Source organism: Oreochromis aureus, linkage group 17, assembly GCF_013358895.1.
Source record: "Oreochromis aureus strain Israel breed Guangdong linkage group 17, ZZ_aureus, whole genome shotgun sequence".
In the NCBI taxonomy this organism is placed as follows: domain Eukaryota; kingdom Metazoa; phylum Chordata; class Actinopteri; order Cichliformes; family Cichlidae; genus Oreochromis; species Oreochromis aureus.
In genome coordinates, this window is record NC_052958.1 from 29,484,157 (window position 1) to 29,510,278 (window position 26,122).

Genomic DNA, 26,122 nt, shown 5'->3' on the forward strand with positions numbered 1-26,122 from the left:
GGATTCTGCAATTCTCTTTTGAACTGAAAAGAGCAGATGATGATGAGTCCATTTCACTTTGAAGAGTGTACACATAATTCACAAAAGGTCATGAAAAGACTGAGGTTGTACTTAAATATTTTTGAGCGCTGTCTGTACAAAATGGCCCCTGATGTTAAAAGTAAAGCTCTTGTTTTCTCCCCCTTTGCCCTGACACACTGACACAACCCCACACACAGGCATTTCTTGCAGGCACCATTTTAATGATGGTTTTGCTATACACTTTAGTTGAACAGAAAGTGCTGTCTGCTGCCTGAGCTAATTGGTATTTCGTCCCATCACCTTGTCTAAAGCGGCCACACAGCGGAAGCAGCATGTCAGCATCACAATAGCAGCAGCTGCTATCCTCTGTTTGGGTCTACACTGGATCTGTTCGACAACAGTGCACCGCTGTGCACTCAAGACTTATTTGACAGAGCTCAAAGCCCAACACACAAGCATATCTGTTTGTTTAAGAGGCCTGAAAGTGTTGACAAAGGCTTCAGCTTGCAGTTAAATGTGTAAAGCAGGAGGGAGGCCACTACACAGCTGGTGTAGCCAGCTGCATGGGTATGGTGTACCTCACATCCCATCCATCCATCCATATCAATCACAGAGACAAGAGGAGAGACTGGAACGTTAAACTCACACATCCATTGCTGATGGGATGTTATCTTCTACAGGTTAAGAGAGAGATTGACATATTTCTGAAAAGCCAAACACACTGAAATATTTATGTTCCTAAACCCGGCACCTGACACTGGATGATTAAACAAAGCTACGAATCCACTCTTTTTACAAAGCTTAGTCATTGTTTTACACATATGCACATCATTGCCACTCTTCTCTTTAGCCAAAAAATGATCATCATTTCCATATACGATTTCAGCAGAAAATACAGATAAAATATAGACCCATAATTAGTGACCTTATAAGTCCTGATACAACACGACCTGATTAAAAAATCGCAGGTTGAAAAGCAAGAAAATAAGGATAATAGTGCAGTGATAATTGGCTCAGTATAAATCATTTGTTCTGTTTTAACTTCTGTTAATGTTAACAAGCGTATATGTGTACTGAAATACGTGTGCGGTCGGCAGATTTTTATCACACTTTCTTCCCGTGTAAATAGCAGTTTATGCACATGGAAAGGCACATGCATTGTTTATATATCTGGCCCTCGGGCTTTAGTCAAATGCTGCAGCGGACCTCTGCCCTTGACTCACCTGTGAGTTCCAGTGTTGATTGTGCGTCTCTGCATCTACCACTCCTGTTTGTCAGGAAATCAGCTCAGCAGGTCTACGTGCACAAAATTGCGAGTGACTAAACACGCAATTCCTTTCTGTAATTTGAACCTCTTCGTTTCAATTTCACACTGTTCCCTCTTGTTGTTTTTTTTTTAACACACGCTGTTGTTTAAAGAGAAAGTAAACAGAGGGATTTGTTTCCAAACCAACCAAATATTGTTCAGAGAAAATGTACTGTTTAGATTCTGCAGATTTACCTACACAAATAAAATAAAAGGGAACGCATCCAGCACGGTCTCGGGAAACCCTGCTAGACAAGTGACAGCAGGCAATCTAAACAAAGTAACTATATGTAGCACCTTTTAACTTGTTTGTTTGAAATGATACTATAATTCCAGTAAATGTAGCAGATGTAATCAGATGTGGAGCGCATTTCTCATGTCTCTGAGCCTTAGTTTTCTGTTAAATGAAATGGTTTCAAAATGTTGAAATAAATAAGCAGACATGAATGTGTGGCACACTCTTGGCTTTCTATGCTCTTGTGTTCTGGTGCTCAAATCACGTCACCGTTCAGCCCTGCTACTATGCGTCTTGCTAAGGTTCCCAGCTGATGGTCATTGACTATTTTCATTTTGGTAAGAGTCCATTAGCATTTACAAACCACCTTGGCAAGTAGCTTGGGTGTTCAAATCAGAATTGAAGGCTTAACAAGTGTTCCTAGACATTTAAACCCAAAACTGTTGGAATCAGAGGTGCTGAAGTCCCTGCAGCACCCTCGGGGAAATTATTGAGGGCCTACATCTCTACTAATTGACAACTGAAAGAAAAATTGCATTGTTTTTTTTTAATGTTTTTACATTTTCAGTTTGTTTCAGCAAAAAGGGGCTGGATTTGAATCCGCCATCTTGCCTTTATATGTGGAGTTTGCATTGTTTTCCATGTCTTTGTGGGTTCTCTCCAGGTACTGCTTCCTCTCACAGTCCAAAGACACGCAGTTACTGGGGTTAGATTAAGTGGTGACTCTAAGTTGGCCTTAGGTGTGAATCGCTATCTGTCTTTCTGTGTTAGCCCTGCAACAGACTGGCGACCTGTCCCGGTTGTCAGTCTGCCACTTGCCCTATGGCAGCTGGGATAGGCTCCAGCCCCTTCCCATGACTCTGAATTGGATAACTGGGAGAAAATGGATGGATATATTGCATATATTTATTTAATTATAAGTGAGTGAGTCTTTAGTCTTTAATGGTGGATCATGGGTTGTTTAGTTCCAGTTACGTCCCTGACCACAGTGTCCTCAGTTGTAAGCAGGCACTTAAGTGTACTAGAAATGCCAAAGGTGATTATTAAGTTTCTCATTTAATTCAGATAGCAGAATCAGTGCATCATCAGAATCAACATCTCAACCCACAGTTGCTGGCAAGAAAGTAAAGAGCTGCTGTTGTATAATACTGTATTTATATAATATGCATGTACTTTGTGTACGCTTGTTTGCAAATCATAACTGGTGGATGTTATTGCTACAAAGTGAGTTTTCAGAGGTAACAGATAATTTAATGCATAAATGTTGTTTCCTGTGAGCCACTGACCAGCTCTTGTGTTTGTGTGTAGATTGTATTTTCTGTACATTTTCTTACGTTATTACTTTTTCAGCTACTACAGTGGACATAAAACTTTTGCACACTTTTCAGAACTTCTTTCATCTTACCTATAACTTGTATAATTCAGTTTTATAATCATCTTTTATGGTGTTGAATAATAATGTGTTTGCATATCCCTCTTACTGCAGATATGTCAGTGTTTGTCAAAATTAACCAGTCCCATTCAAATTCATACGAGACACTAGTTACAACATGTAACCAATCAGTCAAAGTTACAGATTTAAATCAAATATATTTCAGATGTTCTAGTTTTTAATTAGTTAGATTTTCCTTACATTTGCTTTACACTTAGCTCTTACAGCAAAAGCTAAAGACTGCAAAGAGCCTACAATGCAGCAAAGGGATATTGCTGTTGAAAGATTTCAGTTCGCAAGAGGGTACAAAAGAATTTCAGAGGCATTAAATATACCAGGAAACACAGTAAAGACAGTCATCGATAACTAGTAAAAATATGGCACAACAGAGGCACTACCAACAACTGGATATCCTGTCAATACTTAACTGGGAAGAGAGACTTCAAAGAGGCCTACAGTAAAACTAAAGGCTCTGCAGGAATTTCTTGTAAGAACTGTTTGTGTGATACGTGTGACACAATCTCCACATTCTTCATATGCCCAGCTTACTTTAAATGGGAAAACTTGTTATGATCTAATGACACCATGGTTGAACTTTTTGTCCATAATTCCAAAAGGTACATTTGGCTCAGAAACAGCACTGCACGTCACCAAAAGAACACCATACCCACGATAAATCATGGTGGTGGCAGCATCATGTTTTAGGGCAGGTTTTTCTTAAATTTGAGCTGGGGTTTTAGTCAAGGTGGAAGGACATTGTAACAGTTCCAAGTCATAGTTAGTTCTGAGACAAAGTCTGCTGAAAAACTTAAGACAAAAAGAAGTTTCACCTATCAGCACATCAACTAACCAAAAACCCAATGGCTCCACCAGAAAAAGATTAAAGTTTTGGAATAACTTGGCAATTGCACAGACCTGAATCCAACTTAAAATCTATGAGATGACCTGAAGAGGACTGTACCAAGATGACCCCAATTTGAGATATCTGAGATGTTTTTATAAAGAACACTGACCAAATCCAAAATGTTCCATGTTGATAGACTCTCAAGGTTTTAATCTGTTTTTCAATAGAATTTTACAGATTATAGGTCACCTTAAAGGTGAAAAAAATATAAAATTATTTTTTACAGGCTATAGCAAGTACACAGCTGTGGGTGCTAAGGGGGCCCTTAAATCACATAATGTTATCCCCACAGCACGCCCTGCATGAATTATTTTTAAAGAGGAAAGAATATCTGAGACAAATGGAAAATTTTTACAAGTATATTTAAGAGCCCCTTGAAACGGTTAATAACATTCTAATATAAACAAATCACATGTGTGGCACATTGCACCATGCATAACATTGCACACAATGTCAAATTAATTTGTTGAGTGTTACTGACATATCCAGTGCTAGCACCACCTTCTGTCCTTACAAATTAACATCTTGTGTAGGATGTCGTTATGCACTGTAATCGAGTTCTTGGGGTTAACCGCTCTATTTAATGAGGTCTCACTCACCTGAGAAACAGCCTGAACAAAGGTAAGTCTACTGAGACTGCTGAATGGTTTGACTGTACAGTGGACCACAAGGACAGCCCACCTGCTTGTAGATATGGCACAGACATGCTGTGTTTCCTTATCTGAAAAGCTGACATAGAAAGTCTGTTATGAAGCTCAGTGTGAGATTTGAACTTTAGACCGCACCTGGTGTAAAGTATTCTTCCATTCTCCTTAATATCAAGTAACAGCCTAAACAACACTTAATTTTGTAATCCAAGTACTGCAGAGTTGCGCTGGTTAGTGTGCCTGTCATTAGCTGTACTTTTTAACCCGCTTACTTACAACTTGCCTAAATGGATGGGGACTGTTGTCTGTAATATCATAGAAATCAACATTTAACTGGTGTCTTGCATTATTAAAGTATTAACAATTAATTTATCTGACTAATGTTTTTGGTGCAGACTAACAATTGCCTGGTCAAACTGGTAGTACACATCCCTAAATACATGGTACTCTGTACTCTTGACTGTCATCCTGATCACCCCCCCGAAAATGAAAAACCATGCTTACAAAAGGTCTGTGACGCAATTCCTTAACACGAAAGGTATCCAAAAAATTCGTCTGACAGCTGGAATGTGTTATAACGTGATGTTTTAATATCAATTTATCTACAAAATCTTGACTGACACCACTGTATTCTGGTTTTCATGGAAAGTGCACTGTCACTAAAGCAAAGGAACATATAAAAATTACAAACAAACAGACTGTACCATTTTTACCATAAAATGTCCGTTCATTTGTTATCGGTACTTACAGTATAAATGAGCAGAGTCATTTCGAAACAGGATGGTTCAACTTTATGAAGCGATATCTGAATTTCTACTGTAGACATCTTTTGTAAAGAGTTTGTTCTGGAGAGTTGTGTATTTCCTTACTGATCCTTCCCATTCTTTATACTATAGCACTGAAGGTAGTTGCCACAAAACAAAAACCAGAACAAGCAGTACAGTACATTCTTCAGCTGTCCACAGCCAATCAACTCCTGATTAATTGTAGAGTCTGGTAATCCATAGACAATGAGCACAAATATAAGCATCTGTATCACAATGGGCACAAATCCTATGTCCATGAGTTCTCCTTCTAGCCATTTACAGACTGTATTTCCTTTCAAGCAGCTGTTAACTGCACAGCTTGGTGGTCTCGTAATCCACTGAATTGGGCAGACGTGAGCTGAAGGCCTGTAAGGAAGCATGGATGCGAACCACCTCGCTGGCAGTCAGTTTGAGTCTGTGCCGGAGAAGGCAGGCAAACAGATCCAATCTCGGTTGACCGGGAGGGGACAGCCGGTTGACCCTGTCTCGTATTTCCAACAGCTGGAGCATAGCTGTGTCCTGGGACCCTTGAGTGTATGGGTAGTCCAGCTGCAGAATCAAGTCACGGATTGCCTCCGGGTCAAAATGCATGCTGTAGCCAAAGACCTGGATACTGTTTATCTTCATGTAGCCCAGGTTCGGAGCGCGATCTGATATTTCTGAAGGCTCATAATAAATACTGTCATTCAGTCCATCCTGAGTCTTTATCCTGCTACGAAGGTAGATGTGGATGGTTTCAAAGAATGTCTTCCACTTGTTGCCCAATGTCAGAGTCCAGTTGTAGCAGTCAAAGGGCAGGTCCAGTTTGGTGGCCTGCCAGTCTGGAAAATTGTTCTCATTGACAGGGATGTACCAGCTCTCTGAGTGGCTCCCACCAAAAGGATTGATATAGAGTGTAAGGGCAGGCTCCAGGGTGCTATTCTTTGTAAGGCAGATCTGAAGGGATATTCCCAGCAGCATGTGGACCATGTTGGTTTTATACTTGTTGCTCTTAAGCGTCAGCAGCATCCTCTTCCTCCATGATGGATCAAACCAGCTGTTGAGTCGCATGTCATTGCTGATGAAGATTGCATGGACCTATCAGACAAAGTAAATACATACTTTCAGTAACATAAGATGCAGTGCTAAAAATAAAAATTAGATCAAAACTGATTTTTGATGGTTCTACTAATGTTACTCATACATTCTGTTCTGGTAATCTGTGGATGCAAGGCTTTCACTTCACCTCCATGTCTACTGTAGAAATTCTAGATTTACTGGAGAACAACATGAGTTCTAAAGGCTATCCTTTCACAGGCAGAATTTATGCTATTCTAATCAGTCTATGTTTACCTTTTTTACAGATTATGTGATTTCATGTCTTTGGACTTGAACCGACCTGAGTAACCTTAAGGCCTCTGAAGATGTAAATAGATGCTAGATGGGATCGGTCACAAACCGGGCTGAATCAAGTTATGTTACAGAAAAGGTTTTTTATTTGCATGACTTTTTAAGTGATGGCCAAATAAGGCGTGGGGTAGTCTAAGAACTCTGAGCTGCCTTTTTAGGCAACTTTGTAAAAGGCACATTACAAGGCAAAAGAGCCTGCCCATATGGAAAAGAAATAGTAAAAACTTATAAAAGACTTGCATAAGATGTGGCCTACTTCATATAGTGAATCATATAAGGCTTATGCTGGGCTTATGCTGGGCTTACACTGTGCGATTTTTGGTCCATTTTGAGCCGATTTTTGAGTCGTGCGACCGTTTTGGTGATCGGCCCGAGTTTGGCCTTCGTCGTGCGTCGTGCATCGTGTAGTATACATGGGGTTACGAGAAGCGATTAACACCTCACGACCAGCTCCCGTTCATCAATCGCTTGGTCGGGAGGATTTCAAACCTGTTTGAAATCCTCCCGACCGTCGTGAGGATGTCACCGCAGCCGCTCACACTGCGCACGCGCAAACACATAAACGTCGGTGAAAAAGACGGAGTAGCACAGCAGTGCAGCGTGTGATCTGGACACAAGCGATGGAGGCACTTGTAGAACTTTGGAAAGCTCATCCGAGCCTTTTCGATGTGGCATCACAAAATTATCACGACCACAACAACCGTGAAAATAGTTGGATTTACATTGCTGCTCAATCACAGCTGCCTGATCAATGTTTTTCATTAGCAATTTAGCAAAGTTGATGGTGGTGGTGTGCGTGTCAGTGTGAGTGAAAGACAGAGAGGGAGAGCGAGCGACAGATTTTCTGTTATAACCTTCATTTTATGGACGCACAGTGTGAGCACTCAGGTCGCATCAGAGCATCGGGCCGTATAGTGTGAGACCCTGGATCGTGACCTGCGAACTTATAACCCCTGCGAGTCAATCGTACAGTTTGAGCAGAAGCTGAATAACGCGACTGAAAAAAATCGCACAGTGTATGCCCAGCATTATATGATTTACTCATGAAAGTGGCCACTTTCTCATTACTTTCATATATTGTTTTAGTAAGTATCCAATGCATACAAGTTTCATTTATATAATTTTTCAAGGGATCTTATATCTGTTTTCACTCTTGTATCCTTTTCATACAAGTTTCACACAAGACAGATACAAACTTTATAGGATTTATATATATAGAATAGAATAGAATAGAATAGAATAGAATAGAATAGAATAGAATAGAATTCAACTTTATTGTCATTGCACATGTCACAGGTACAGGGCAACGAAATGCAGTTTGCATCCATCCAGAAAGTGCTTTAGCCATGATATAGATATATTACAATATATATTAGCAATAATATAAATATGTAAGTATATTACAGAAATGGGTCTATTATGGTATGTTATAATCTACACGGTATGAAGTATGTTATGAATATGCTATAACTATAAGTATGTACAGGCTGTAGTGAGTACAAGCTATGTACAGGCTATAAATATGAAAAAAACTATACAGAATATGAAATAAAAAACTATACAGAAATATGAGATATACAGTTATACAGAAATGTGAACTATGCAAGTTATAAACAGTTGTAGGATTAAAAATTATTGTATGTACAGAATAATTATTTACACAGAACTATACAGTAGTGCAGTTAAGATAAGTGAGATATGTGGATAATTTCTACAGAGGCTATATAAAGTGCTAGTGGTTGTGAGTGGTGGTTCAGTCCATGTTATTATTGTGTGTTTGAGGGTACAGTTGTCCATTGTGTGTGTGTGTGTAGGTGGTTGTGGGTGTGTGTATGTTCAGTCCATGAGTTTAACGTGGGTCAGATGTCAGGAGGCAGAGTTCAGGAGTCTGACAGCTGTGGGGAAGAAGCTGTTCCTGTACCTGGTGGTCTTAGTCCGGAGGCTCCTGTAGCGCCTCCCAGAGGGCAGGAGGGTGAAGAGTCCATGTGATGGGTGACTGGGGTCTCTGATGATTTTCCCAGCCCTTTTCAGACACCGCTTCCTGTAGATGTCCTTTATGGCAGGAAGTGGTGCTCCGGTGATGCGCTGGGCAGTTTTCACGACCCTCTGCAACGCCTTCCGGTCCGAGGCAGAGCAGTTCCCGTACCAGACTGTTATACAGTTGGTCAGGATGCTTTCGATGGTGCAGCGGTAGAAGTTCACCAGGATGTCTGAGGACAGGTGGTTCTTCCTCAGAGTCCTTAAGAAGAAGAGGCGCTGGTGAGCCTTCTTGACCAGCTTGGAGCAGTTGGTCGTCCAGGTGAGATCCTCGGAGATGTGGACTCCCAGGAACTTGAAGCTGTTCACACGCTCCACAGCTGTCCCCTTAATGTAGATGGGTGGATGTGGGTCAGCATTCCTCCTGTAGTCCACGATGAGCTCCTTAGTCTTCTCAGCGTTAAGCAGCAGGTTGTTTGTGTCACACCACTCAGCCAGACGATCCACCTCCTCCCTGTAGGCGGTCTCATCGTTGTCGCTGATGAGGCCAATCACCGTGGTGTCATCTGCAAACTTAATGATGGTGTTAGAACCATCAGCAGGTCTGCAGTCGTGGGTGAAGAGGGAGTAGAGGAAAGGGCTCATCACACAGCCTTGTGGTACACCGGTGTTCATTGTGATTGTAGATGAGCAGCGGTTATCCAGCCGGACATGTTGGGGGCGGTTGGTCAGGAAGTCCAGTAACCATTCTCAGATGAGGGAACTGATGCCCAGGTCTGTCAGTTTCCTGATGAGTTGTGAGGGGAGGATTGTATTGAACGCTGAACTGAAGTCTATAAACAGCATTCTGGTGTAGGTGTTGTTGTTGTCCAGGTGTGAGAGGACAGGGTGCAGTGCGATGGAGATTGCATCCTCTGTGCTCCTGTTCTGGCGGTATGCGAATTGGTGGGGGTCCAGGGTGGGGGGGGAGACAGGATTTGAAGTGTGCTAAGACCAGCTGCTCTAAGCACTTAGTGATGATGGGGGTGAGTGCTACTGGGCGGTAGTCATTGAGGCTAGATGGGTTGGAGTTTTTGGGTATCGGGACAATGGAGGTGGATTTTTTGGCACTATGGAAACCATCTTGGAAAATGTTGTTCGTTTTTCTAACGCATCCACATGCCAAAATCACTACACTGTTATTTAATAGAGCTGAATGAACCAGATTAGGGCATAAATGATGGGTTAAAAACTATACCATGGCCTTTGGATAGAGTCAATCTGCAATCCTTTTTGACAACATCAATTTAATTCACAAAGGGAGGCCATGAGAGCCATCACACTGTAGTTTCTAGAGCAGGGGTCTCAAACGTGCAGTCCGGGGGCCATCTGGAGCCCACTCAGCTCCTATATTGACATCAAGAAATATAATGTAATTTGGCCCTTGAAGTTACTTTTTTGTCAGGGATGGAGGATTTGTTTGTTGTTGAATGCAATGTTAAATTAAGGTTTAACATAACATTAATATGAAGGCAATATGAGCAGAGAGTACAAACATGTTGGGGGATTGGCTGTGTTAGTTCAGTGAGAGAGTTATTTGTAAAGAAAACAATTTTCACTAGCAGTGAAAAACTAATGTGTACACTTATGTCTGCATTTTTATTTTGTTAAATACGAACAAAATTATAGCAGAAGTGCTGCCATGTGTCTGGCCAGAAAGAGAGCACCAACTTGTTTATTTGGTATTTCAATGAAAGGCTTCAGTTAAGGGTGAGAAGAAAAAATTGTTTTCACTTTTGCAGTGTTGTCTTTATCTGAAATTAAAAAACAAACAAAACACTACATTTTCAGAAAGATTTGTGGGTGTTTTCTTGTTTGTCTCTTTGTACTGCTTGAACACTAAAGCGGCCCTCACATGAGATGACAGTGCCAGTAGTGGCCCACAGCTCATTTAAGTTTGAGACCCCTGTTCTAGAGTCACTCCTCCAGGTCACTTTTTCATTCCCATTTCTAGCAAAAGTAAGTAAATGCGGGCTATCACTGGCCTGAGACAAAAGAGAGGTGTTGGGATGGATGGGGACGTCGAAAGTGCTAACAACCTAAATCTACACTTCAATAGGTTCGACTGCCCTGCGTCTCCTGTCTCCACACCCAGCTCTTCCCATCTTCTCCTTTCGCCTCCCCCCTCTCCTGCCCCCTCAGACTGTCTCACTCTGTCCCTCTCAGCAGATGACATCAAAAAAGAATTGGGCAGACTCCACTCCGGCAAAGCTGCTGGCCCTGATGGTGTCAGTCCCAGGGCCCTCAGGTGCTGTGCTTCCCAGCTGTCTGGAGTTCTACAACGGATCTTCAACATGAGCCTGGAAATGCAGAGAGTCCCATCACTCTGGAAGCAATCCTGCCTGGTTCCTGTCCCTAAAAAGATCAACCCGTCGACCCCCAGTGACTACAGGCCAGTGGCTCTGACCTCACATGTCATGAAGACGCTGGAGAGACTCATCCTGAAACATCTGCGCCTGCTGGTGGAGCCCTGGCTGGACCCCCTGCAGTTTGCTTATCAACCTCGTATCGGCGTGGAGGATGCCCTCATCTACCTGCTGGACCAGGCTTATTTTCATCTGGACATTGTTGGGAGCACTGTGAGGGTCATGTTATTTGACTTCTCTAGTGCTTTTAACACGATCAGACCATCACTGCTGGGGAATAAGCTCACGGAAATGCAGGTGGACGCCTCACTGGTAGGTTGGATTACGGACTATTTAACAAGTCGACCACAGCATGTCCGACTGAAGAGCTGCCGCTCAGATAACATCCTGAGCAGCACAGGGGCGCCGCAGGGGACGGTCCTATCACCCTTCCTCTTCACTCTCTACACATCTGACTTCAGGTACAAGTCTCAGTCATGTCATCTGCAGAAATTCTCTGATGACTCTGCCATCGTGGGCTGTATCAGGGATGGACAGGAGGAGGAGTACAGGAGTGTGGTGGACAGCTTTGTCGAGTGGTGTGAGCTAAACCACCTACAACTTAACATCACAAAAACAAAGGAACTGATTATGGACTTTAGGAAGCAGGCTCCTCCTCCTACCCCTGTCACCATCAGTGGGGCTGATGTGGAGATCGTTGAGGACTACCGGTACCTGGGGGTACACTTGGACTGTAAACTGGACTGGACCAAGAACACCAATGCTATCTTCAAAAAAGGGCAGAGTCGGCTTTTCCTACTGAGGTGGCTCAGGTCCTTCAGTGTTGGTAGGAAAATGCTGACCATGTTCTATCACTTGGTGTTGGAGAGCGTCGTGTTCTTTGCAGCTGTGTGCTGGGGAAGTGGGGTGAAGACAGCTGATGCCAACAGGCTGAACAAACTGATTAGAAAGGCCGGTTCTGTCCTGGGTGTCAGACTTGAGAACCTGGAGGAGGTGTCTGAGAGGAGAATGCTAAAAAAGCTTCTTTCTATCATGGACAACCCCTCCCACCCCATGCACGCCCCCATGATGGACCATCAGAGCAAACGCAGCAAAAGACTCATTGCCCCGAAATGCAGAACTGACCGCCACAGGAAATCCTTTGTACCGGTGGCAATAAGACTGTATAACTCTTCCTCACTCTGTAGGTGATTCTCCTGAGACTATTACCTATGTTATTCTGTTCCCTCCCAGACCATGCAATATTACCCAAGAGTACTTATTGAATATTTGTTTTCATCCCCCCATCATATGCTGCTACTCCCTTTATTCTATTGCACAATACTTTGTCACTTTCTAGAACCGCCTGCACTGATAGTTAAGTTATTTATTCACCAGGATATAGTTATATATATTACTTTGTTAGTGCAAGACATAGTGTCGGATAACTCTATCCTACTGTATATTACTGTACACTATTCTTATTGTATATATTGTATATCTTATATCTATTTCATCTTTTTCTCTGTCTCTCCTGCTGCTTTGAGCATGTACTTGACAAAAGAATTTCCCTCGGGATAAATAAAGTTGTTCTTATCTTATCTTATCTTAAAATAAAAAGAAACCACAAAATTTCTGTGTGGTAGGACAATAAATGGTATAAAAGAAAAACTGGGGAAACGAAAGGTTTCAGTCGCCAAGAGGGCAAGACTTTTTCCATGCGTCTTTCCAAGGCTACTGCTGGGAAAAGACAGCTCAGCTCTCATTGAGCCTGACATGATTACAGAAAGGCCAAAAGAAAACTACCTCAAGCCTGCGGTCAGCTCTCTGCAGGAGGTAGCCCAGCTCCAAATCCTGAAGGTCTGTCTCGAACCCCAGATAGTTCTCTGTAGAGTCTGCCACCATAGGCCTGCAGGCCCCTTGTGTCAGGGCAAAGCCTGGGTTGCAGCTCCCACAGCGGGTTTGGTTGTCTGGTGCACAGGCTGCACAGGCCAAGCCTTCCCCAACAGAGCAGGGTGGAGGCAGCTGACAGGAGCTGTGTTCATATCGGCAGCTGCAGCTGTGGAGGTCCTCTGAGAATGCACCAAGCTGGTTGTTCTCCGAGCAATATAGGAGTGACTGGAAATGACTCAGCCAGTAGGACTGAGGCCTGGTGGGAAAAAAAGAAGACAAAGAGATAAAGGCAAAGAGGGACTGGTTATTGAACTAGCTTTAAGGATGAGCCATTTTAATAGGGAAGTGTTTTATTAGGCCCAGGACACTTGTCTGGGTGTGCAGACAGCTTGCTTGTTAAAAAATAAAAGAAAGAAAGGCCTGACATCATTTTAGTGATCATTTAGGTCATTCACATGTCAAAAGACTTGTGCAAAAAGTTTATTTTTTTACAAAATCTTTATTTCAAGAGCTTTTCGACACTGTTTGTTGTCACCGACTTTGTATTTACTGCTTTTCATTAATTAGGTTATGTGATAGTGACAAATGATCAAACTCCATCAGCCAAAAGAAAAGTTCACAAGAGATGGCTGAAAGTTGTGGAATATTTTGATTTAACTTTGTTCTAACCTAGATCAAGTGGAACCAACTACTGTTTGACTAAAATGAGTACAACACAGTCGTCCCAGTGTCACCAAAGGACTGTCGGTTCTTTGTCAGTCCTTTTCATTTTTTCCCCCAATGGGATGGTAACCTAAAACTTGTTCCAGAACAATTCATAAGGGTTTCTTAAGGTCAATAAAAAATGTCCTGCCTGTTTGACAGTCTGAGGATGACAAAGAATTTTCGTAACACAAATATGACACATTAAAAGACAAATATGAAAACAAATTCATTCCTGAGCAAACAGCACTAAGAACTGGTATTTTGTACTGAAGGGTACAGAATCCAGAACTGTTAGACCAAACACTACTGGATCCAACAATGGGTTAACACTTACAGTAGGCGTATAACAACCATTAACTCTTTTAACTTTTTTGGCATGTAGATAAAAGCTCTTAAAAGCATAAAATTCACCAATATGGGAACAATCACATGCCCTTGAGTTTACAACCCAACATTGCTCCAGAGAGAGATTTTCATTCTGAGCATTCTTACATAATGCCATTTGGTCAGTAGCCAGCAAAAGCGTGAAACTTTACCTGTGTTGACTGAATAAAAATAAATATGGAGGCTACTTATAAAATCTCCATGTCCCAATAGTTTGATATTTGTGTGCTTTATACTGAAAAAAAATAGTTGTTCTATGTTTTTCAGTATAAAGCACACAAAATAATTATATTTTTATATTTTTTTTTGGTAATGTGTAGATATGTAGACATGTTGACACTTAAACAAATGTACTTATAGAAGTACTTGAGTCTCTCGTATTAGTTTGCTTTACTACACTTTAATATTTTATGATGTAGGTTATGCATGCGAAGAATACGGGCACGAAAAGTTCTGGAAAGTAAAGCATGAGAACCTGAATAAAGAGCGAGAGAAACTGTCTTTGATGAGTCAGTGACATAAATATTGGAAGTGCACAGCAGTTGTAGGGGGAGTTTAATCTCAGACATACATATAATTCCCCCATGTGGACTTGAGTTTGATTCCCTTCTGTAGGACTTTATGGCTTTTATCCTCTTTGCTTCATGAATGCAGTTGCTCACTCTATACCGCTGGCTTCACTTGTAGAAAAAAAGGGTTCTTTGATGAGGATGCATTGAAGTAAACTTTATGCTAATCTGAAAATGTTTGCTGGATTACATTTAGGGCATTTTCCTCTGTACTCTGCTGTTATTGTGTGCTTGACAGTGGCAAGCAAGCCGGAGCTCGGAAAATCACTGATTTGAATATCAAAACCCTCTAATGGAAAATGCGATCATGGGAAATGAACCGAAAGGACTCTTCCTTTCCATCAACCGCTACCTGTGGGTTAGGCATTTCACCTCTGACAGCTTCAGCACAGCACAGCAGTCACCAATAGAAGACTGCGGTTGTACTGTTAGTTCCCCAGTGTGATTATGTACAGGCTTCGTGCTCCCCACAACTCTTCCTCCAAACCGCTGCTGTAAATCACAGAGTTTTGTGCTCAGCCAGCAACACTGAGCTTTGATAATACAATCAAGCAAATACGGAGCTGTGTAATTCATTTAATTCTATAGATAATGCACATAAAATATTATAGTCAAGCTTCAAGTAAAATACTGTACAACATATGATGAGTTGCACAGTATATACAAATGTAATAATTGAACTTATTATTCTGATTCCATTCCCATTAATCTGCTGTTATAACAGATTTCTAGTCTTCTGGGAAGGAAGGAAGATTTTGGAACATGAGTGCAGGGATTTGCTACCTTTCAGTCATAAGAGCATTAGTGAGATTCAATAATATTTTAGACGATAAGGACTGGCTCTGTTCCAATTTATCTCAAAGGTGTTGGATGGAGCTGAGGTCAGAACTTTCTGCAAGCAAGAAATCAGAAAACCGTGTAGGTATTTGTACAAGATGTACACATGGGATTTTGCGAATTTAGCTGATGTCACCGATCATCCCTGTACATTGGGATGTGTACAATGATATTTTTTAAAAAGCACTGAAAGCAAAAGCAGGAGGAGATTATATATTGGAGTCTTTAGGGAACAAACATAAGAACAAAAAATGGCAAATTGTAATAGTAGCATAAAACTTATTTATAAAAAAAACAAAACAAAACTCTGGCTTCTGCAGGCACCCTAAGAGTGAATCAAATCATTATTATCACTGTGGTATTTTACAATAATAACACTGCACTAGAAATACTATTTCTGCTGCTAATGTTTTATTGTTGGATTTGCAATACAGGCTCCTCAGAGGAGCACTGTGCTGCTTTTTTCAGAACATTTCATCATATTTATCTTCTGCCAGAGGTACTGTATATTATTGGTCAGCCAGTAACAGACCAAGCCATCAACAGGAATCAATATGAAGAACATAAAGAAGTCACCAGAGTCACGAAGTGCAATAATTGCACTTGGGCCATCTTTTTATCTGTACAAATGAATGTCCATTAAACACTATGATTGTAAAGACAAAATTGTCAAATCTACCAAATGCCTTGAAAGGGTCATTAAAAAGCTATTCAACACTTTTCAAGTCAAATCTTAATTACACTCTATAGGAAGTCAAAGAGGAGAGGACTCCCCTAGAGAAACATTCAAAAGTGTACATAAAAAAGGAAAAATCAGCACCTTTATATGGGAGAAATCTATGCATAAGAAAGGCATTTTCTAACCTGATTAAAGCATAAGTACTAAAAGCATCACTTGAATGGCAATGTGCATCATTATGCATAATGGCTAAAGTTTGAGCACAAAGAGTACTGTGCTGTCTCATCATTAGCTGCTGAACAAAAGCCGAGCCGACTGCTGCTTCCACTGGCTTATTTGCTCATAATTGTCAGTGCAGTGGAAAACTAGCCCGCAGGAAGCAAAATCAATCACATATCTCCCTTCTATCGCAAGTCCTATGAACAGGATGTTAAAGAGAGACTAAGGGGGGTTTTCAAGAGCTTCCGTTTCTCTCCAAAGCCAACTGACGCACACCCCTTTCCAAATCTCTTTCTACTAAGTATGGAGATTTCTATGAAGACAGAAAAGAAAGGGAAGGCTTCACAGTTGATGTGCCAGTAATAACGTAGATAAACAGTGCCTGGACGAGGGCGATGACGCTTCCTGGCAAGCTTGTGGGAATATCAGCTGCATAGATCAGTGATTAATGTGTGTTTTGGCAACGTGGTGAAGAGAATAACATTGATTAAGAAGAGAGTACACTGAGAAACAGAAAAGAAAGAACAACAGAGACATGGGCTGGACATTAAACAGAGGAAACTCTAATAGATTAATCTAAAAGTTGATTTATGTGATGATTTATGTCGCCATTTCTGCAGCATTACTGTGGCGGTTGAATCGAGGTGAGCGTAGTGTGACTGACAGTGATTGCCAGATTCGTCACCTTCTCCAATCGCCTCTTCTGGCAGGTAAAAGGTACCCATTACGAATGTGGATTTCTTTCAATCTTAAAAGACTAGTGTGTGATTTGTCTCCGCCAAGAAAAAGCTCAAACACTTACAAGGGCAGATCTGTATGTTTTACTGACAAATGACCTTTTTATTCTCATTTTGGGTTTCTGTTGAGTAACTTCCTGTTTCTTTTTGTGATTTCTGGTCTGTTTACACCGTTATCAGTTTAACTTCCAGCCTGTGTTAGTTTTCCCTCCTCTGTGACTATGTGCCCTGCCCTAATTGGTCTCCCCTGTTCTATCTTTCACACCTGTTTCCAATTAGCCAATCACACACCTCTGTATTTTTTGAGAAGCGTTGAGTGGCTTGTTACTGCCTCATTATACTTGTACTCTAGCCTTCTGGTGTTCGCTGGGTGGATCTATATTTTCTTGTGTATTTTTCCTTTTGTATTAAATTGTGTTTGCTGTTACTTTTCTGCGTAGAGACCTTTTGCCTGCCTTCACTAGCTGTCCTTCTGTCTTTCAGTTCATGTCAGAACTAAAGACTAGACTTTGGATCATATTCCACCTCTGTGTGTCCTGCGCTTGGTTCCTCGTCCCCCGTGACTGTCATATTCAAGCCATGGAAATAAAAACCTTCTTCTCTCAGCAGCAAATGGTTAAGGTGCATGATGTTAGGGTTTGCCAATATGTTATTTTCTAATTAAAGAATTCATTTTTTTAAACAAACTTTTAGTTTTTCCACAAACTACTTGGAATAACATTCTGTTAAATGACTAAATATGTGGTTTTGTAGGTTGGAAAATCTTCATAAAAAACTGGACTAAAGGGAATAAAGACTTTTGGATTTGTGCTAAAGTACATATATATACTGTGTGTCCTTCCAAGTCTTCACCTAAAAAGTAACTCATATAAAGGAGATAAAAACAGCATCTCCACAGCAAATATTAGCTAGTGACAGTCAAATCAACAACAAAAACAAATTAAGCACCATCTTGTATTGCTGCTCAACAATTATGCTTTACATATAGAATTCTTCTGAGGTAGGTGACTAAATCTGGACAATTAAAACAACAACATATTGTGTAATTAAAGATAAAAAAGTGCTTCCCTACAAAAAATAAGACAACTCTGAAAGCAAATAGTGGATACTGGAATATACGTTTACTTGCCCATCCCTACAGAGATGGCGGATGTTAGGTTATAAAAGCTGTCCACCTATGGCAATGTGGCTGTAATTGTTTTAAAATGCAGGTGCCTTTTGGACATCAGTCAATAATTCAAGTAGGTTAAACTGAACCACACAAGTCACACATCAGAAAACATTTTGGAACAAATGTAGTGATTATATTTTTAAGGAAATATTGCTACACAAGCATTTATGTATAATAAATGTGTTAATAAGTCTTGAAATTTGTTACTTAATTTGCCTAAAACCAAATTTAACACTGATGTGTAAGTGTAATGTTGTCACTTAATTAGCTTAACTTGCTAATTAATCAATTCATTAATTAAGTTTTAATTAACAAAGGCTTTATGCCTCATAATTCTGCCTTTGTATTCAGACAAATTAGGGATTTTTATTCAATTTTTATGAAGATTTTCAACATTCAGACATGAAACAAGTCAAGAAACTCTGGTTTGAAAAACATTGCAGGGGGATACAGTGTTTGGAGTGTAATGTTACAGCAATGTATGCTATGTGAACTCCTTTCTGTTGAAATGCAGCTGTAAAAACCTTGGATGAAAAATTAAAGCTGTTTTAAATGCCTGACCTGATTTAAGAACATTTCAATGACTGCAACAAGATGTACAAAAATTCTTAGTAAATGCAGGTGCAAGAGTGATTCCACAGAAAAATCTATTCCATAAACTCTCCCTACTCAAAAAGTAATTGCAAGGGTATGCAGGCTAAATGCCAGAACTACAATGGCAACTTGTTTACTTCAATCAATGTGTCTGGATTAGTCTATAGAGTAAACTTGTGACGTGCAACATCTATGAGGAAAACCTCAAACAAGAATACTGCACTAAAAGACACCGCTTTAATGTAAAAGGCCACAGTGCATAGAGATGTGGTATGAGAACATTTTGAAGCTGTGCAGAATTATTGAGATTTAATGTGAACATAATAATGGTGAGCATGAGAATGCATGTTACTGTGGTTGTGCTCACCGTTCTCTTGGTATGCGCACTTGGGGCTGTCTGTGACATCTTTTACTGAGACTGAAGAGTTTGAAGATGACTCTCTCGGCACGTCTGGAGAGGACCCGCATGCTGTTCTCCAGCTGCTCATATCGCCACTGGAACAGGCTATCCAGGGACCACAAGTGCTGTATGGTTGACACGTTCAGGAAATAGTTTTGGGGCAGCCTTGCATAGAAGGCCTTGAATTCATCTGCAACAACAGACATAGGAGAAAGAGATAAAAGGCATAACTCATCACCACTATTGTAGTCTTAGTTAGTAAGTAGTAATATTAAGCATTTATCTTGGCAATAGGACTGGAAAATGAAAATATGACTGAAATAATAACCAGTTTTGCTCAGGTCAATATGACTGAATTATGCAGTCAGCCCACTATGAAGCTGGCTTATCTTAACAGACAAAATTTAAATCCCTCAATCCTCATTTCATCCACAACCAATCATTCACTGTTGGACAGCACATGATCACAATATTTTGGTTATGTTAACAGACCCACACGATTGTTTGATAGGCCCCTTCCTTTTTTTAAGGCATGCAGCTCAACTATGAAGGACAAAGACAACAAAATGAAGAGAACAACTGAAGACTGAGTGGAGTTTAGCTGAAAGAGAAAAGCTGCCACTTCAACATGAAACACAAACAAGTTATTTCAGTATATCGAAGATGTCAAAGGATTTTACTCAAGTGTACAGACAAAAGAAATGGGCCAAATCAGAAAATCAAAGACCTAACCAGTGTTCACAGCAGTTCATAATAAAGGTGTTAACTGTACTCCATGTAGTGCAATGACTTATTTAGGAGGCACCACTGTTGGGAAAAGTAAAACCATCCATATATATTAAGTTATTCTAGTCAAAATGCACTAAAAAGATCTTTGAAACAATCCTGCAATATTACCTTTGGTGACCCTGTAACGACAAGAGTATCGTATTCGTGAGACTTCATGAGACTTTTCTCCCAAAATCAAAACTTAAATAAACTGCACAATACATTTTTAAGCAATACACTGAAATAAAAGGAGGATGTGGAAAATATAATAAAATTAAACTTTATACATGCAAATTAATATTTGATTTTATTTCAGAAAACATCAGGGCGCATCAAATCTTTAAGACCGTCTAGCATTATTATCATCCCAACAGAGCATTTTGCTCTCAGACCGCAGGCTTGCTTGTGCTTACTAGAGGTTCTAAAAGTAGAATGGGAGGCTACACCCCTGTCTCTTCCATCCCCACGTGATTATACACCATTACTGTCATGGTCTCACAAGTCCAGATCTGGTTCGGTTCCTTGACAATTAATGCATGTCATTAAACTGTGTCTTCGCTGTACCATCGTTTGTATTTTCTCCTGTCTCCCTCACTTGTTCTCTGTGTCCTCACCCCCCACCTGAATGCAGCAGATGGCTGCCCCTCCCTGAGCCTGGTTCTGCAGGAGGTTTCTTCCTGTTAAAAGGGAGTTTTTCCTTCCCACTGTGCTGCTCAAGTGCTTGTTCACAGAGGTTTGTCTGATTGTTGGGGTTTTCTCAGTAATATAGTATGGTCTTTTTTTACAATATAGAAAGTGCCTTGAGATGACTGTTGTTGTGAATTGGGGCTAGATGACTAAAAATGAATTGGATTAAATTAATAGTGCATATTAGTTTTAGGTTGTGCTGTACAAAAACAAATCAAGAGATAAAGTGAAAGAAAAAACCAGTCACATTAAAACACATTTTACAAAGTTCATTGCTACACTGCTAAATATCATCATCATCATCACATTTATTTATAAAGCACTTTAAAACAACCACAGCTGACACAAAGTGCTGTACATAGGAACTATATAAAAGTGCACAAGATATAAATAAAAGCCGAATAAAAGAAAAAGTAAAATAATTAATTAAATAACTAATTTCATTACAAGAGAAACTAAGTCTCACTGAGGTTAAAAGCCAAAGAATAAAAGTGGGTTAAATGCGATTTAAAAGTGGACAGTGAAGGGGCCTCTCTAACATGCAAGGGCAAATTATTCCATAATTTAGGACCCATGATAGAAAAGGCCCTGTCCCCTCTGAGCTTCCTCCTGGATCTTGGTACCTCCAGGAGCAGCTGGTCTTATCTGATTTATATTTCATTGTACTAAGATGGTCAGTAGTAGATCAAATCATTGTGTATTTGAAAGTATCTTTTAATTTACACTCTTGTTTTCAAAAAATTGTGTCAAGACTGTTGTGGCGGGGCGTGGTCTGCGGTGCCGCTGCAGGGGAGGCGGAGGCACCTGAGTGGCATGCGCAATCATGCCTCGCCGGCTTAAAGGTTGAACTAGATCCTGTACTGTTGTTGTTGTTGTTGTTGGGGAAGTGTTCAGTTGCAAGCTGAAAACCTGCAGCTCTGTGTGTGTGACAACAGCAACCAGTGAATAAAAGTATACTGAAGAGCATGGAAATGTGGTCCAGTCTGTCGTGCATCTATTACAACTGTGAAAAATGGGGAAAATGTTGTCTTTACCTGTGGCATTTTATTTTTTTTTTGTTTTGTTTTGGTTTTTTTAGAGATATCTAATTTGTTGGCCAAAACATGTTTAAAAAAGAAAAACCCTGAATAAGTACCAGTCCAGTTACCATTTATAATGCATCCCTATGCCATCATGGATACTGAAATTTACAGGGAGTGCAGAATTATTAGGCAAATGAGTATTTTGTCCACATCATCCTCTTCATGCATGTTGTCTTACTCCAAGCTGTATAGGCTCGAAAGCCTACTACCAATTAAGCATATTAGGTGATGTGCATCTCTGTAATGAGAAGGGGTGTGGTCTAATGACATCAACACCCTATATCAGGTGTGCATAATTATTAGGCAACTTCCTTTCCTTTGGCAAAATGGGTCAAAAGAAGGACTTGACAGGCTCAGAAAAGTCAAAAATAGTGAGATATCTTGCAGAGGGATGCAGCAGTCTTAAAATTGCAAAGCTTCTGAAGCGTGATCATCGAACAATCAAGCGTTTCATTCAAAATAGTCAACAGGGTCGCAAGAAGCGTGTGGAAAAACCAAGGAGCAAAATAACTGCCCATGAACTGAGAAATGTCAAGCGTGCAGCTGCCAAGATGCCACTTGCCACCAGTTTGGCCATATTTCAGAGCTGCAACATCACTGGAGTGCCCAAAAGCTCAAGGTGTGCAATACTCAGAGACATGGCCAAGGTAAGAAAGGCTGAAAGACGACCACCACTGAACAAGACACACAAGCTGAAACGTCAAGACTGGGCCAAGAAATATCTCAAGACTGATTTTTCTAAGGTTTTATGGACTGATGAAATGAGAGTGAGTCTTGATGGGCCAGATGGATGGGCCCGTGGCTGGATTGGTAAAGGGCAGAGAGCTCCAGTCCGACTCAGGACGCCAGCAAGGTGGAGGTGGAGTACTGGTTTGGGCTGGTATCATCAAAGATGAGTTGTGGGGCCTTTTCGGGTTGAGGATGGAGTCAAGCTCAACTCCCAGTCCTACTGCCAGTTTCTGGAAGACACCTTCTTCAAGCAGTGGTACAGGAAGAAGTCTGCATCCTTCAAGAAAAACATGATTTTCATGCAGGACAATGCTCCATCACACGCGTCCCAGTACTCCACAGCATGGCTGGCAAGAAAGGGTATAAAAGAAGAAAAACTAATGACATGGCCTCCTTGTTCACCTGATCTGAACCCCATTGAGAACCTGTGGTCCATCATCAAATGTGAGATTTACAAGGAGGGAAAACAGTACACCTCTCTGAACAGTGTCTGGGAGGCTGTGGTTGCTGCTGCACGCAATGTTGATGGTGAACAGATCAAAACACTGACAGAATCCATGGATGGCAGGCTTTTGAGTGTCCTTGCAAAGAAAGGTGGCTATATTGGTCGCTGATTTGTTTTTGTTTTGTTTTTGAATGTCAGAAATGTATATTTGTGAATGTGGAGATGTTATATTGGTTTCACTGGTAAAAATAAATAATTGAAATGGGTATATATTTGTTTTTGTTAAGTTGCCTAATAATTATGCACAGTAATAGTCACCTGCACACACAGATATCCCCTAAAATAGCTAAAACTAAAAACAAACTAAAACTACTTCCAAAAACATTCAGCTTTGATATTAATGAGTTTTTGGGTTCATTGAGAACATGGTTGTTGTTCAATAATAAAATTATTCCTCAAAAATACAACTTGCCTAATAATTCTGCACTCCCTGTAAAGCATGTGCCTAAAGTTAGGTTTCCTCTGTCCTCTTTTGTGTTTTATTTTGTATTTATTTTATTTATTTATCTTCTCTGCTAGTTTTGTCTGTTTGTTTGTTGTTTTTTAAACTTGCATTTGTAGACGCTGCAAACTGGGTTTGCTAACAGCTACTTTTGGAAGTACTTCTAAGTATATTCACTGACTTCTACCAGAGAATCATGACCGATATTAAATGGATATAGGTTGGATGTATTAAACAGGGCTGTATGTTAGCCTTACCTAAACTGTATTAAGTGGGAGAAGTCTAAAGACTGTATGGTATGAGCTGTGGGATTTTACTTTCACGCAGATTAACAGTTTGGATGAAAAAATTCTGTGTGACCTTACCGTGATTTTTCTGTCCATCATGTGTATGATGCTAACAAGGAAAACCTTTATGGCTTCCTGCCGTAATTTACTTCCTGCAGCGGCTAGTTCATGTAGGATATTTATCTATCGGTCCTGCAGTTTGAGGCAAACAAATGCTGCATTTCTCAGTAGCATTTGAAAGAGCCTTTTAAAGCCGACAGACTTTGGCGGCCTTGTCTGTTTTGACTACAAATGTAGACTTTGGAGTACCTGAATAGGGACAGCATCTGGCAGGTGGTGCTTTGCAGAGTCACTTCTCACCTTTTCATCATTTTCAGTAAAGCCAAAAAAAAAATGGGTGCAGTTTGGAGCAGAAAGATAAATTTCTCTCTCTGTGGATCATGGTCTCAAATTTGAGAAACCAAAATCTGAAAAAGCATTGGGACAAAAACAGTTTTTATTTAATGCTGAAAGCATTGAAATTGCAAAATTATGATGAAAACAGCCTTATTGGTGTTAAGAATTGTCTCGTTATCACCTAAATTGCACATATACTATGTGAATTAAGATCATCTGAGGTCAGCAGTTATATAAGAACAGATATATAATGTATCCTTTTATCACCTGTTGTTTCAGAATTAGGAGTCTTTATTCTTAGTTGGACTTACATGGTAAATGATCTGCACTTATATAGTTATTTAGGTATGTTCTAAAGCTCGTTACAATGCCTGTCAGTTACCCTTCATGTACTCAGCTGCCATGCAACGTGCTCCTCTGCATTGAAAGTCTTGGCATTCAGTCTTTTTGAAGGACACTTCAGCAAATGAAGAGGCTGGGGATCAATCTGCCAAACCTACAATTATTGGACAACCCGCTCTTCCACCTGTGCCACAGCCAGCCTTTATGACTTCTGCTTCTGCTGATAAAGCAGTGAGCTAAAATCGGCGCTATCCCCTGCTAAAGGACACATTTATGACACCTGTGGGTGTCTATATTCTGGGCACGCTCCTGCCCTAGCTTCACAGCCAGCTACTAGAACATAAAGTTTGAAAGTAATTGCACTTAGGGATATTTCAGACAAATCTCAAGACTGGAAGAAAAAAAAAAAACATCAATTTTGATTTCATCTGAGTAATAATCACCAAGGCTTGGTGACCGAGCACAGCAATAATAACCAAACATTATGCTTAGAGGTTCCATTCAAACTCTGTTTCACTGGTGATATGAAAAGCTGGACGGAGAATAAATGGGTTTTATAGCTGCTTAATCTGCTCCAGACATATTGTAAACTACCTGAGCCGAAAGCTGTTGATTTTTTTTTCTAATCTGGTCATGTTGCGTTGTTAATTTGCTATATCCAGACAGTATGCCAGGATCCCCAGTGCTCAGTCAACTATCATAGTTCACCTATAAATCATAGAATAGGGAGGGACATACACAGAGGATTCTATCTCAGATTTAATGGTGCAGATAAAACAGCTGAAATCATCCCCACTTCCACTCGTATAAATGATTTATATTCAAACAGTCTGATTTTCCTGAATTTAAATGAGGAATGCGACGTGAAAGGCTCCAATAATGCATTTTTATCAAGAGGCCCTCCTCACCTGATTCTTCAAATTCCTTATACAGCATGCCCCATGTCTCGGTGATTCTTTCCAGGCTCTCCTCCATGGCTTGGATGTCCATGTAGGGGCAGTTGCACTCTGGGAACTTGGGGTCACAGCTGCACCAGCAGTCACTGTCCTTGCAGACAAACTCACCCTCTCCATTGCAGGCTATGTAGCTGAGAGCCGCCTGTACAAAACTCTCTCTCAAGTAGTCTGGAAGGATCACTTGCAAGCCTGTAAAACAAAGCTGGGTTTAGTTTTGTCATCAACCTGAGAACTTGGAGAGTCAGTCTGCTGCCAGAGTGTGTAACACACTTAATGCAATCTAGAAATCCCCATATTTCTGTCTTTTCAGATAAACTATATAATATCACGACAGTCACAATAAAAGTGGTAGAAATTCAACAAACCTTGCAGCTGGACTTTATTTTCAGGGCTCTGAACCAGCACCGAGCTCACAGAATCAAGGTTGTCATAGTTACTGCATCCAAGAGGACCTGTGCGGGTCTCTGTCACCTGGGCAACAACAAATAAAAAGCTCATTTATAAATTCCCAACTGCATCCATTTTAGGACAAGTGCATGATTAAGTTAGATTTCTTTAGAGAAAGATATGCTTAAAGAGTACTTCTACATTTCAGGCACAAATGGGGCATAGTAGGTCACAGAAAATGTACCTTATGCA

The 26,122-nt window shown here is 40.5% G+C and overlaps 1 protein-coding gene across 1 annotated transcript in view; it reads right to left on the bottom strand.

Annotated features, from left to right (window-relative positions):
• Nucleotides 1-5,205: 5,205 nt before the first annotated feature.
• The window catches only part of brinp3a.2 (bone morphogenetic protein/retinoic acid inducible neural-specific 3a, tandem duplicate 2), a 64,768-nt gene continuing 43,851 nt past the window's right edge, over nucleotides 5,206-26,122 (bottom strand). The window contains exons 5-9 of the mRNA XM_031757762.2: nucleotides 25,849-25,954; nucleotides 25,436-25,672; nucleotides 19,257-19,479; nucleotides 12,908-13,250; nucleotides 5,206-6,428 (exon numbers count right to left, since the gene is read on the bottom strand). Of these exons, the coding sequence (XP_031613622.1) occupies nucleotides 5,658-6,428; nucleotides 12,908-13,250; nucleotides 19,257-19,479; nucleotides 25,436-25,672; nucleotides 25,849-25,954 (1,680 nt within the window). The 3' untranslated portion in view covers nucleotides 5,206-5,657. The remainder of the gene's footprint in view (nucleotides 6,429-12,907; nucleotides 13,251-19,256; nucleotides 19,480-25,435; nucleotides 25,673-25,848; nucleotides 25,955-26,122) is intronic.